This window comes from Lissotriton helveticus, chromosome 3_1 (genome assembly GCF_964261635.1).
Source record: "Lissotriton helveticus chromosome 3_1, aLisHel1.1, whole genome shotgun sequence".
NCBI lineage: Eukaryota > Metazoa > Chordata > Amphibia > Caudata > Salamandridae > Lissotriton > Lissotriton helveticus.
In genome coordinates, this window is record NC_136061.1 from 2,079,997,506 (window position 1) to 2,080,012,736 (window position 15,231).

General features: G+C 43.4%; 1 protein-coding gene across 11 annotated transcripts in view; it reads left to right on the forward strand.

Annotated features, from left to right (window-relative positions):
- Positions 1–15,231, forward strand: part of WDR93 (WD repeat domain 93) — a 694,060-nt gene that overhangs the window by 319,086 nt on the left and 359,743 nt on the right. For all 11 annotated transcript variants that reach the window (XM_078683212.1, XM_078683218.1, XM_078683219.1 and 8 more), the window contains one exon: positions 5,961–6,045. In XM_078683212.1, coding sequence (XP_078539338.1) covers positions 5,961–6,045 — 85 coding nt within the window. The remainder of the gene's footprint in view (positions 1–5,960; positions 6,046–15,231) is intronic.

Genomic DNA, 15,231 nt, shown 5'->3' on the forward strand with positions numbered 1-15,231 from the left:
TGGTCTGCATTTAGAGTAGTGGTAGGAGTTTCACTGGCACCTGAATAGTCTGATCCTCCTTTGCACAATACTGTCACCACCACCTGTAGGAAAGCTGGGCCAGGGAAGACAGAACTGGTTTGGACTGGGCTCAGAGACCCTTGCCACAAAGAGAACACAGAGAAAATGTGGTATAAGTATTGGACCTTAAACCCCAGAGAATTAGATTACTTCTGGATTCACAAGGAACTTCTACCAAGGAGAAGAGCTGGAGAGCTGTAAGGAGGAGTACTGTCCCTTTGCAGTGTTGCTTTGCTGGGCTAGCCTGCGTTTGCTGCTTCTGCCAAAGAGAGGACACAGACTGGAACTTTGCTGTGAACCTGCATAAGAAGAATATCCAAAGGCTTGTGTGTGCTTCCCTCCCGTTCTAAAGTCTGAGGGGCACAAAGACTTCACCTGCAACCCACTGGCCAGCACTTGCACTCCACTGTGGACTCCTGTATTTAAAAGGGCACTAATTCTAGTTCCTTGGCCCTGAGAATTGTGTGGTCGGTGCTGCAAAGCAAGAACAAATGCAAAAAGAACAAACAGAACAATTGATGGACTGAATGCAGAGCAATGTCATACAGTCACCCCAGTACAGAGATCTGGACCTAAATCCATAGTTTGTTTGCTCACCATGCCATTCCAGTTTGGACCCAGCCATATGCAAATCAGTCTTGACCCTGTGCCCATTGGGGTGACAAATGCAAAAAGAACAAAAAGAACAACAACTCTGACACTGTCATAGCCGCCGCAACCTGCACCGAGGCTGGAGGCACCGATTGTGAAGTGCACGACTCACCGACCCGTCTGTACCGCTTCTGCGATCCCCTTCAACATTTGCAGTTATAGACCTTCCCGACACCAGCCATCGCACAGAGCTGATAACCGACCAGGGTGACTTCACAAACCGTTCAATGTTGCATTGCCTCACTGGAACTGATGCCTCATCGCCGACGCCTCCTCCCTGATGCCTCCCCTGTCCTGGACTCAACGCCTCGCTTTCTTATGAACCCAACATCTCTCCTCCCTCGTGGCATGAAGGAGCGGGCTTCACCTCGCCCATTAACGTCTCACCTCCACGATGCAGTTCATCACCTGTTTACTTTATTTCCAAGGTACTGTTGTTTAGGGGTTCCATGTGACCTAATCACCGACCTGCGCACCCTGCAGTCAGCGACATACTTTGGATTTGTGCTTGTCACTACATCGTAATACCCCGAGGTGGAGCTATTTGTTACTACAGTTCTATTTTTTACATCCTTCCCCGATTTGGACTCGTGAGGCCTGACTAGGGCTTTTTACATGTATGTAATGTTTTATGTACAGTACTGTTTCTATTTGGGAACTAGTAACGTGTATGTAGTGTGTACCTACTCAATCCCTACATTAGAATAACATTTCACAGAGTGCTCACGTGTTTTGAGAAACATATCACTATCCACTAATTTAGGTGCATGATGGACAATGCATAACACTATTACAAGGCTCTTGGGCTGTGCACATTTTTAACAACTCTTTTTCTTTTCCAAACTCTTTAGGGACATTTTGAAAAAATAAGAACAGAGTAAATAGGTGCTGTATACATTTATCTTCATGTATTTTTCACTATATTTATAATTTTGCACTAATTAAGAGATCAGATGACTGTAGGAGTCGTAACAGGAAGCAACCCCCTTAGGTCCTGAAGAAAAGCCTTGGGGTAGGGCTTGAAACTAGTTGACCAGAGAAACAATGGGTTATATACCCTAGGAGTTTCTCACCATACCCATATTTTAACGTTATTAACTAGGGGAGTTAATAAATTAACCCCTTTCCCACTAGTCAGATATTTCTAACCCCTCTTTTATATACAAAAAACCCCACACCAGTACCATCACAACCAGCGTAGGTGTATAGGAATCGCATACTATTAGTGCTCCTGCATATCCGTTGGTCGCAGCACACCCCTTTCCGTATCAGGTTAAGGATGAACCCTATGATGAAGCATGCCACCAAGGTGTAACTCTGGTGGGTGAGGGTTACTTAAAAGGGAAACGTTTTCCTTCCCATGACAAGGTTGATATTCATTTCTATTCTCCTTGGACTGACTCTTTTTGGTTATTTGCAAGCAGTTTGGAGAACGAGTCCTCTCCTTTTTCCTCTATCTCCCCCATTGTTTTTCTGATGCTATTTTTTTAAGTAACCATTTTAAAAGTGCTATCTTGATACAAGTATGTTGGATTTTTGTCGTTTTGGTCTTGTTTGGTTTAGATAAATATACTTTATTTTTCTAAACTATTGTGGTATCCGTTTGTTGTCTTTTCACTGTGTGACTGTCTGTTTGGGTACAAATACTTTACAAATTGCCTTTGGGATAAGCTGTCAGCTCGTACCAAGCTACCAAGGGGGTGAGCCGGGGTTATCTAGAGTTTGTAATCCCCTTACCTTGACTAGAAGGAAAGGTTCCTACTTGGACAAAGGTGCATACCTACCACCTAGAGACCCCCATTTCTAATATGCTTAAAGTGGCCAGTGCAAAACCTCAGGAATATAATGTTTTCCATGCCCCTGGTTCTGAAGTGCTAATGCATATGTGCAATATAAAATACTCAAAGTGACCTGTACTGATATACAGATTGATCAATAGACTATGCTTTTTAGTCTGTACTGACCTAGTAGTCATGGAGCCTTGGGTTCAACAATTGAAAGTGACTTATGCTAGATGTAATGCACCGATCCTCCAATTCTAAAGTGTTGTGTGCATAATTTCATCTAATCAAGCTTAAGGAACATCTATTCTCAACATAGTCCTAAATTAAAACATACATATTCCTGTATAACTGATCGACAACAATGACGTCCCGGTCTAGTTTTACATCGTATGCGTCACATGGAGAACATCATGGTCAGTTGGTTACAATTCATGAATTTTAGAGGGTACCATGATCATGTAAGCTAAAAATTCAGCATGATTAAGGCACTTAACAGATAAGTCAACATAATTTGACAGCCCAGAAAAATGTGTTAAGCCTCAATTGGGAATCATGATCTGAGGTTTGTAGGCACAACACTAGTATGTGAGAATGATCATTAAAAAGGGTAAAACCCTTAACTCAGACATAGTGGGTCCTAATCATTGTACATCTCGATTGTAGGCATGAGCATGTAGGTCTGCATCTGTGTTGTGTCCCCAAGGGGTCTGTGCCCAATGTCAAAATCAGCAGTAACTCTTCTCTCCTTAATTTCTTTTCTCTATCGCCTCCTCATGGGTGGGCTTTAATATGTTTGATCCCAAAGCTTGTCGGGGATCGTCCGTGGTGCTGCTTGAAGTGTTAAGCCTTGGGGTATCTCTTATCACCATTCTTAATAGCTTGCATATGTTGGAGAATTCTGATGTTCAGTTTATTGATGGTGCACCCCACATATAGGTTGTCGCACTCACGTCAATACATAAACTACACATTTCAATAATTACAAATTCACCCTGTGTTGCAAGTAATCCTGTCATCGATTGTAATACTGCGACCCTCAAATATTTGGTAGGCTTTTTGGTTCAGTCCATATCCGCAAGCTTTACAAGAGTTGCATCTAATAAAGCCTTTGTTGTTGTTAGGCAACCAGTTGTTTTCCTCCCTCCCAGGGCCCAAGTAACTACATGGTAGAATATCACCCAATGGTTTGGTTTTCTTGGATGTTATCTGTGGGCCCCTACATACTATGTATTTCAGGTGATTATCTTTGTTCAGTACATGCCAGTCTTTCTGCAAGATCTTCTCAATATAGGGTTGAGCCATCCTATAAACAACCTCTTTGACTTCTCATCCTTTCGGCACAAGTCATTGCCCTGCTGGTATAATAGTTGGTCCTTTTGTTTCTTACCAGCTCTTTGTTTCGAATTTTCTAGGACACTTACGGGATAATCCCATTCCGCAAATCTTCTTATCATGTTTTGGACCTCCTTATTAAATTCCTCATCGGTTGAGCATTTGACTATAAAGGAAACTCCACTTTAGGACCCTGGATGGGCACTGTTGGCATTTAGAATAGAGTTCGTGGCAGTCGGCTTTCTGTGTATCTTTATTACCACCTTGCCATCAGTGACATCCAATTTAACATCCAAAAAATCACAGTGGGACCTGTTGTGTGTGCTGGTGAACGGAATATTGAATGTGTTGGAAATTCAACTCTCTATAAAAACCACACCATTCCATCTCTCGTCAGGGCCCGCATCTGGGCATATCTGTACCACTTAGGGAGGCACACTGTATCACTGGACGCAAGCTGCACCCAGCTAATGAGCCCTTGTTGTTTGTGTTCCAGTTCAGGGAGGACCTGGCTTATCGGTTTGGGCTGGACTGTTCCAATGGGAGGACTGATTTGCATTTAGTTGGTTGCAAACTGAGGTGGCATGGTGTGCAAAATTAAGATGACTGGGATGTGCCCAAGTGATTACCACTGGCTGAGATTAGTTCAAGAATTAAATCCATCACTGCTTTGTATTCTTATACATTTAGGAAATTGATATTTTCTTGTCCCAAACATTTGGTGCCTGGAGCCTGTTCCTGTGTCACATGACTATGTGTTAGTGGCAGTTGGCCATTATATAATCCTCCCAGACTGCCACACAATAGAGCGACTAGGTGTGCCTGAATAGATCATCATTGGCAGGGCAGGGAGGGTGGGACTGTTCTAGCCCCATTTTTTATTAATAGGCGTGGCCCTGCTCACGCTAAAAGAACTTCACTCTAGCAATTGTGCCTATAGCCAGGCTGGAGCCAAGGTAGAGATTCAGGAAATTCCGGCAGTGTGTGGAGATTCTTCCAGAGGTTTTTTCACTTCAAAGAAGGCACCTAATTTATAAAGGGGACCCTCAGACCCACATTTCAGTTCATTCCTGGACCTGCAGAAGGGCTCACAGTGGACCGCCTGCTGTTGTGGCCTGATGTGTACTTCAGAGGGACCGCTTCGCTGAACAAAGAAGGACTTCTCTGCTACCTGAATTCTGCTCTGAGCCCCAGAGGTCTGCGCTGCTGGCCGAGCCCTGTTCTTCTCCTTGAACCCTGCTCTGCTCTTTGAACCCAGGACTTCCTGAAGTGACTCCAAGGGCTAGATGGCTGGCCTCATGATCAGAGCCCCAGTGGAAGAAAAGGCTCCAACCATCTTGACCCCACAGCTGTGCCCTGTCTGAGTGAGTTCTGACCTTCTGTTCCTTAGTGAGTCTGCCTCTCCAGTCCTGGATCCTTGAGAGCGTTCAAAACTTGGGAGTAAAAACTTTTCCAGCCAAAAAGTGACCTGAGAATCAATAGAAGACTTTATTTATTAATAGAAGATCTACGTATAACTCCACTTTAACCTTTTTTCCAAGTGAATTTCTATGTTTTTTTACGCAAGTACACATCTTACTTCCTTAATTACGTATAACTTCCCTTTTCTCCGTTTTTTAACGTAAAGTAATATCTTATTATGATACCTTTCTGCTTTTGAATCATATGCATGATTTCATATGAGCACCTTCTTAGATGTAGACAGACAATTATTAAACTTAAAAGACGATGCAGAATACAAGCATAGTGTCTGTGAATAGAGCATCTTCCTTTCAGAAGCTCCTTGAAATAGGTTTCTAAATCCTGGACTCTCTCCAAAAGTTAAGTAAAGAGAAGTTAGTAAACCCAAGCTATTTGGCACACGCCATGAACTGTCATATAGTATTCTGGTTTGATTTGTCAAGATAACATTGTGTGTACCATGCACTATGGGGATATTGCTGATCCATTTTAAAAAGCGTTGATTCATAATGCCCAAAGGACCAGTAACTTTGGGAATTTGGTTGGATATTAGCTCAGCGAGAAATACTATTATCTTTTTCACCTACATACACCGATCTCAGTCTTTCTTATAGGCACTTAAATCTAACTTAAATCGTAATGATTTATCTTGTTTTTTTTTTTTCTTTGCAGGTGCCTTCAGCTCCCAGTGTAGATGACATTAAACTGTCCTCGCCAGTGCTCATAATGAAAATTAAACCACCCAGACCAGTCTCCGGTAAACCCTTTTGCTGTGTTTCTCATTGTGGGTCTTATTATGCACAGCAGACCAGGGTCGGATTGGGATCACAATTATGTCCGGGCACTCTCAAAAAGGTGGCGTACGTTGCCTGATCATCCCTTTCATAGATGACTATCTGGTTAGTCTCACTGGAATCCGGCCGGTTATTTTTAGTTATAGTTTTGTATAGTGTGAACTCGGCCCAAAGACATTGGAGCAATGTACATGAGCACCAGTTACATTACACAAGATCAAATTCATTTTCATTTCCGGTTAGAGATTAAAGAATTTGCCCAGAATCACAGGATGTTGAACTGACTCTGGGACTCAAACCTAGTTTCAACGTCTGCAACTCTGACCATAGCACAATTTTATGCAACCTTTCCTCTCCCCAACAAGTCTTTATAACCACTGGGGATGAAGTCACAACACTTGGCTGCTAAGGAGGCCACTTCTCTTACTCTCCTCCTCCCCAGCCCATTATAGCCTCAGGGGATTTACGCTGCAAGGGAGGTGTCAAAAGCACATTGCTGCTGCTCAAATGGGGGGGGGGATGTAGGTGAGAATTGCCTAATAAAATCTGCCCCCCTGTGAGGCCCCTGCATACAACCCACCATCCCTGCACCCGCCATGGCCTAAAAGTGATGATGGCCCAGTGGGGGATAACACTGCTGTAGGAAGGGCACACGAGTCATGGCACCAGGGTGAGAATGCCCCACGAGCAAATGCAACACCTGGGCCCCAGCCTCAATTTACAGCACGACTGGGGAGTGATCATGATACTATCACGCCAAATTAAGGTGGCCTGGCGGGAACTGGGAAATAAAGTCAGTCTCTTGAGCCGGTTTCCAGAGGCCCCAAAAAACGGACCACAGGTAACCCTGGGGCTCCGGCCCATTGATCAATGCCCGATTGCCCCCCTTCCCAATCCGAGCCTGCAGCAGAGCTTACACCACCGATGAGCTCAGTGTTGCACTTCTGCAGACATAGAACAAGGTGCAGACTGGCTGTTTGACAGACAGCGGAAATGGGTTGCTGCTTCATGGTAAAGTCAACGCTGAGAATATTGCTCACTCATCGCACTTATATATGGGTGGGTGTGAGTGCAGTACAGCCGGTGCATAATTGGAGCTGATAGTTGCAGGTAAGGCCCGTTATTTTTGGGAAGCAGTACTTATTTTTCCTCAACAGACTTTGATACAGAACAAGAGAGAGAAAGCACAAAACGGGGAAAGAAGGAAGAAAAGAAAGAAAAACAGTGGCAAAGAGAGAAGGCAGGGATACGTAGCAACCTGCAAATGTGAGATAATGAGGCAGAGAGTGTCTGGTGGTGGATTAAAGAGCTATGAGGTAGAATCAAAACTACTCAGGCTTGGTACTTGGCACCCTTTCCTTCGATAGCACCAGCTGCAGGCTTCTGAGCAAATTTTGGACCCTAGCGAGTACAGTCTACATGATAGTCGCTTAACTGGCATGGGGCAAATATCTGGACCTGTGCTGAAGAAAGACATTGAAAGTGAGTGGTTTAAATGAACAAAAACGGCTGTATAAACAGACCAGATAACTGACTAAAGTTAACTCATTGAAACACCTGGTGGGTGTGGCACTTCAGTTGTGTACTTCACTCCCACCTACCAATAGAGGTCTCGCTTCATAGGCGCTTGAAATAGAGGCGTGGGGTAGCGGATGCTGCATCACCCTCAAAATAAACATGCTGGAGTTTAGAAGTTGAATGAGCAACAAAGACACCTTTATATTTTATCTTGTTTTATAGTGTCTTCTGACAAATTGCTGTTTATTCTTTTAACATGAAGATTGGTGTTTTCTTTCTCTAACTGTAAAGTGAGACGATTTTGTACTGTGACCATCTTACTGAGTATGAAAGGAAAAGCTCCAGGATGTTAAATATTTTTCTAACACGCAATAAAACGTGAACTGTACAAAAATTTCAAAAATAGCATTTAAGAACGTGCAAATGAAGCATTTTCTTTTGTAATTTAGAAGTGTGATGAAAAGTTTATTTTAATATGATCAAAACACTTCACTTGTTGCTGCACAAATGATAAATATTCACTGAAACCCAATTTCCACGCATTATCTTTTATGCACTTTATTCATGTTTGCAAATTTAGTAGCCATTACAATGGTAATTGTGCTTCATGTAAATGAAATTGCGCTACCACACCATGCTTTGGCACTGTCTTTGCGATTGTGTGCTTCAAAATGCATCCCTCGCTATATACCATACCCATACCACTCTCCTCCTTAATTGGCATTTTTCACAATCCCTATGACTTCAGTGGCGTAACACTGAGGGCAGCAACCCTACTCTGAAAATAGTTTTTGTTAAATCTTTTTATTGTTTTGTGCTTAGTAAACAACTTGGTAGATACACTGTACATTTCAAATATCTGAGTGATACATTGGTTACAGGTAGGTGAGCTGGCGTGAGTTGTACGCGAAATAACAGCTGAAAACGTAGTTAATAAATATCCCCTCCACCCCTTTCCCTACAAACTGCAGAATACCCTTCAGGGGCCCCATACTTTCGCCAATTTCCGGGGGCACCCCCTAGACTGATAGTCTGCTCTGCTTGTTGACACCAGTCTATGTCGGTTTTCCAGTCTGATACCTTGGGGGGTTGGATTGCTCCCCAGTGCTTAGCTATGTTGCGCTTGGCGACTACGACGGCCAGAGTCAACCATAGTCTCGTATATCTAGGCCATTCCTCGTTTCCTGAAATCTTTAAAAGGAACCATTTGGTTTCCAACGGGACTACTGCCCCCACCACCCTGGCCATAGTATCCCTTATTTCATACCAATAACTTTGTAACCTTGGACATTTCCACAGTATATGCAGGAAGGTCCCCGCAGCCTCTCTGGCAAAGCCCACACTGAAAATTGTTCTAGCACACCTGTCTGTCTTCTGTGAATGAAACCACTCCCTCCATGTTAACATGTTTATTATATGCTGAACTCTCCATATGTGGGACTGGCCTTTAGTTTAAAAGTACGTAAAGGCAGGGGCTCCTCCAATGGGGCAGAGGATCGTCGCCCCACTGCTTTCGCCCAGTGCGAGAAGCCGAAACATTGCACTGCAAGAAAGCAGAAGGGTTTAGTCGGGGGCAGGTGGGAGGGCAGGACTGCTCTTGGGCAGGGGTGGAGTGGCTTTGCCCACTGCTGAGGGTGCTGACTGTTTGGTCGGCCCTCTGGGGCTGCCCAAACCAGTCATGGCAAAAGTGGCCTCCCCATAGGCGTCTGGCTGGGCGCCGTCCGGACCAATCACAACGCTGCCATTGCAGCATTGTGATTGGCTTAGGGAAGGGGAGGGAGGCTGCCTGCTTCCTGTTTCTGCCAGAGGCAGGACAGCAGGAGAGCAGGTCAGGAGCAGAGACGACGCGAGACCTGGGAACGTAAGTTTATTTTATTTTTTAAATTAACCTCCTCCCGTGTGACCCCCAATGCAATCCCCCGTGCAATTCCCCCGTGCAACCCCCCTGGCCCCCCACCCGCGAGTCATGCCGGCGGTGACTGCATAAAGACAATTATGAGAGTGCATATTTGGCAGAGGTCAGATACGAATTAGTATCCTGAGTCTGTCTCCCTATATTCATATTCAGTGCATTGCACGGTGTGGCAATGGGAAGTAAAATCTTTCTTTAAAAGCTTTCCCGCCACATTCACAATGAAAAGAAAGAGGCTAGGTTTTGCGCTCATCCAAATAGAACATTTAAGTGAATCTTATATGCTACAGTTTGAGAGCCAGTTTTGTGCTCACACCACTGGATATATTGTTTCTGTTTACATGCATTACTGTGGGGCTGTTGCCAGTTGTCGCCTTTGTGGAGCTGAGAATTAGAAATTCTGGAGAACTCTAAGCTGTCCTGGGCATGTTCCTGATTGGAAAGCTGCAGTGCCACTTACGCAAAGCTTTGGGTCGTATACAGAAGTAGAGAGTAGGGCAGGCACCAGTGTACTTCACTTTGAATGTGCACATCTCTGGCAGAGAGGAGTGACAGACGTTCCAAAAATAGCCCGGTTTGCAGGAGGGTTAGGTTTTATGTCTATAATTACATGGCTGATGTTGGGTAGCCAGCAATGCAAACCTAAGGGCTCAGAATCTTTCTGCAGTCACATTTATGCATGATAGTGCATGCCAGAAGTTCGGCCATCTTCTCTCTCACTGCGTTCTAGTCAGGTGCGCAACACCCATTGGACTCAAAGGGCTTCAGCCTCTCCCATCATGTGTGGCAGCCTGGGATGAGACAGATTCCCTGGCACACACACACAGCCGCATCCGAGCACTTCACAGGTCTTTAAAACACCATTTGCATGTTAATGAGGCTTTGTTGTTGGTTTCCCCCCTTCTAAGATCCCCTGCAGCTCCACTCTGCCTATTGCTTAAAGTTTCAGCCCCCCCCCCCGAAAAATGGTCTTAGCCCCCCCGAAATTTGGCTCTAGTTGCGCCTCTGGGTCTAGTCATTGGCGGGGCACACTTTATTTAATGTGCTCGCCACTGCGGATGCTCAGCAGATCGAGATAATCTTGCAGGCAGCTAGTTCTACCAAACCTTTGCATTGTGTTATTGTTTTTATGGCTATTACCAGATTGTTTTAAGACAATTTTTAGAATCTTTACTTTTGGGACATATTAGGGGTTGTGTGAGATAACTATAATTGTTTATGTTGAATTTGAATATGAATTTGTGAACTTGCATATAGCTACTTTGAACGTCACTTGAAAAGCGCGCCGGGCTCTTTGCTCATTGCTAAAAATGTACTGCTCCTCTCTTGCCTGATGGTTGCTCAGGTTCCTGCCTCCCCTTCTTCTTAGGGAAGCTAGGTGCTTGAGGGGCACCCGGAAGTGCAGCCATCTTCCCTCTCACTGCAGTCTAGTCGTTTGCGGGGCACACTTTATTTAATGTGCACACCACCGCAGACTCATGCAGCAGGCGCCAAAGGCGCTCCAAAGGCAAGTCCATCTGTGCCGGTCCGGATCACGGCCATCATCAGAAATGCTGCCAAAATTGGTCCAGGTCAGTCCTTTTCAAGGGAATCTCTTTTGGCCCTCAGTAATCCTGGAAATAAATGCAGTTTTTGTCTAGAGACAAACAAATTGAAGGGCCCAGTGACTCTCAGGAGGTGTAAATACGAATTGAGACTTTCCATTGATAATTCCAACAGAGCTGACCACTTCCTAAATCAACTATTAGGAGGTCTTATTAATGCTAGGTCCCTATGTAAGAATGCACAACACATTTTTGACTTGATCTCTAATCTCTATCTGGACTGCCTTTTTGTTACCGAAACCTGGCTCGAAGATTGGTGTAACACAGACATCGCCCAAGCCCTCCCACCAGAATATCATATACTTAGATAAGACAGAAATGACCAAAGAGGTGGAGGCCTGGCTATAATATATCGAGAAATTAGAACCGAGAGAACCTCCTTGAAGAAACAGTAAGATCAGAAGGAGAAAATCTCCTTACATGTGTCACCACATATAGCCCAGTGGCAAATAAAGTCAAGAAAATTATAAACAAACATTGGCGAATTCTGACCTCTGCAAGTATCACCTGGCCCAAACCTCGTTTTGCCAACAGAAGGACAATGAATTTGAAAGATCAAACTAGTCCATACAAGACCCAAACCGCAGGCCCCACGAAGTCAAACTACCCTTTGGGACTTACCACCAATAATGGGGCATTTCCCTTGCGGTACCTGTTCAGTATGCCCATTAACAAAACCAACTAAGGAGTTGGAACTTTTGCCAAATTTCAAGTGGACAATACGGACCCATACGAACTGCAACACAAGTCATGTGATCTACATGATCACATGTCCCTGCAGTTTGAACTACATAGGAATGACGTGCCGCAAGGCGAAACAAAGAATCTGCGAGCATCGCAGTAACGTCAAATGTAGAAAAACGACAACGAAAATGGCCACACATTACTTGGAAAAAGGTCACACAGTGGATGACATACAGTGGCTAATTCTTGAAACACTGCAGATAAGAGATCATAATGCGGAACGTATACTATTTGAAAAGGAACAGAGATGGGTGCATCGATTGGGCACAGATGTACGAGGACTGAATGATAATGTGCCTTGGGCAAGTATGAATCGATAGAGATCATTAATACCCCTAATTAGAGCAAATATGTATAATCAACATTTACAGTAATCCACAAGATACAAACAATAATAGTACATCACTGATGTATTAATCAGACAAAACACTGCTCCTGTCAGACCAATCCCTAAATAATATGTAAGAAATATGAAAGAAATCCCTTAAATATAGTTGTAAAAAACTTTATAAAGAATTGCGAACAAAAAATATTACATATACACCGTTCGCTGAACTATCTTATTATTAATAATTGTACCTAAACATAGACGAAATTAATTTCTGGGAGAAGTACTGAATAATTGCATGAAGTTCGTCTATTACATTAAATTTCTTCTATCACGCTAGTCTTTCCTTTAACCAACATAATAAAAGAGTCTGTCTTCGATTGCTATGAAGAAACGAGGAAGTAATAAGAGTGTCATTTAGCTGAGAAACCATACCGGGTCTCATTCGGCAGAGTCAGCACTAATAGCGTATGACGGACCTAAAGGTAAAGAAAAGCGGAAAGGACTCTCCTAATAAGATAAGTACTTAAACAGTTTTTTAACTTTAACTTCATATCTTATCAACCTCCCCTTTTATTAATTGTAGAGAGAGGCCGTCAAAGTGACTCTATGGGCACCCGAGGAAACACGTATTGAAACATGAGGAGGTAGGTGAAATCTGCCTGGCCCCCTTTTAACAAACATACATAACGGTCGTTATAAACACAATAAACGTAGCGCCCTGATTAGTATAGCTTTGACGACCCCCATGACTAGAAGCTGGTCTATATTTACGAACTGAGCAGGCATACTTTGACTATAGAACTCAACAATACGAACTCTATTAACTGTTTACCATGCTAATTCCCAAATGGCCGTAGAGAGTGTGAGAATAGGTATTACCCTGTCGGGCGTCGAGGGCTGGAGAAAAATAGAGTAAGGACGCCAAAGAGTACATGTCTATCATAGTATTTACAAACGCTGAGTGAACAGGATTTTGAGTACTTACTGTATCTGTTAATTATTTGACAAAAATTTTATATTTTTTGCTTTCTGGGCTCTACAATGCCATTAGGAATATGGGTATTAAATGAACAACGAGATCTCAGGAAATTAATACATGCAAGTAGCTTTTTATAAAATCACAAATGGTCAACCGATATAATGAACAAACTATTCAAACATTCCAGTTTGTGATAGCTAGATAAAAGTATGTGGTTGCCTGAAGTAGGAGTGGTGGCAAGCTAGTGTTGGGCATAGTATGCAATGTTTTTAACCATTGACATATAGAATGTATTCACATAAAGATAAGATGTCCCCTTGATCCCTTCCCAAGGTAACACTGATTTATTTTTATAGGCATCAAAAGTGTGACTCCGATACGAAGGGATAAAGTTATTTCCTTCCCACACGTACACCCTGGTCCTGAAGAAAGCCCATTGATCATTTGACGAAAGGGATGAAACATGTCGACCTTTTTATAATCACGAAGACAGGTAGCGTAGAGAATCCTAATATTCTCATTGCGCATACCAAGCAGTTTTTCAACCCCATTAACCCTGAATACAGTCTAATAAATACGTCCTCTGGATTCTGTGTTATTTTAAACATCACCACTTCCACTATCACTGGACACTACTGCACAACCTTGGATCAAAACCTCCTGGTGGAGGCTGCATATAAAAAAAACCGATGATTATGCAGATACCCGAGTGCCTTAGCGGAGAACCAAGATATACCGCTACCTCACGTTGAACAACTCGAGTGCATGAGGGTTCTTTTACCAAGGGACGCAACGAATACCGAGCAATCCGGGTTCAGCAGGACAAGTGATCCACCCCCCTTCTTGATAATTGATGTTAACCCAAGGAAACTGGATGGATCAAAGAATTTCCTTCTCCTTACATTGATCACAAATATTTAGCTGCGAACAGCAGTGGGAGCAAAAAATGAAAGAAACTACACTATTGTTTGATAGGTACTGAGAACAACGATTGTGTGAGTAGCCATTGTCCTGAGAAGAACATGGCAGAGAATTTTGGCCTGAGCTACTCGATTGAAGATATCGATGCCATACTAGCGAGACCACCACTTCGAGCCGAGGGGAATCTGACTCAAACCCTAGCTAACACAAACGAATGGGATGAACTCACGGATCTGAAGAAAGAACAAGTAAGAACAATGGTCCATGGGATCATCATGACCGAATATTTGAGAGCAAATGCGGCTCCACGGGGACTTTGGGTGACGAATTCTCCACGCATATTCCTGAAAGATTTGGCTTTCCGAAAGGACTGGTCGGCAATATCCTGGAAATGTACCCGTGACTATCTAGTCTTAATTATAAAAACAGCAAGTAGACTTACAGATGAATTGACAATCAAAATCCGAGTAATAGAGACACAACTAAACAATATGGTCCAGGTAACAATTTACAAAACATCTTTGGATAAAATAAATAAAGAAATGAGTGAAATGGAAGAATTTCTAACGCAATCAAAGATGCAGAAACTGGAAAAAGAGCTGAAGAAGTTCTCCTTGGAGAAAATACATCCTTACAGTAGTAAAGACTATAAGACCACTGACAATTCATCTAATTATGGCTCAAACAGTAGTATATCTGGAGATGGCAGTGATTCTGGTGGAGACGATCAACAAAATACAAACAGAAGAGGAAATTACAACCGAAGAGGCAACCGTAGAGGACGTAACATGTGGCCACAACAACAAATGGGTCCACCAACCTTTCAGCCGTACCATCCACACTTTCAAGGATGGATGAATCCATACTTTCCAGGCCCCCCAATGATGAATCCACAACAATATCAACCAAGAAATGGACAGAACTACAATCAACGAGTTCCTTTTTTAGGGGGAGGCCATGCCCCACAGAATCAACGACGCAGAGGAGTGACGTGGTCAGATCAAACACGCCAATACCAAACCAGGAGCGTGACGAAAGCCAAAGCAGGACCAAGCACAGCTCCCTCGTCGTAAATTTATCAGATCGGGTCTTATCTCAAGATGAGACAACTGTCTTAAACAAAGGCCTAGGCTATGTTCC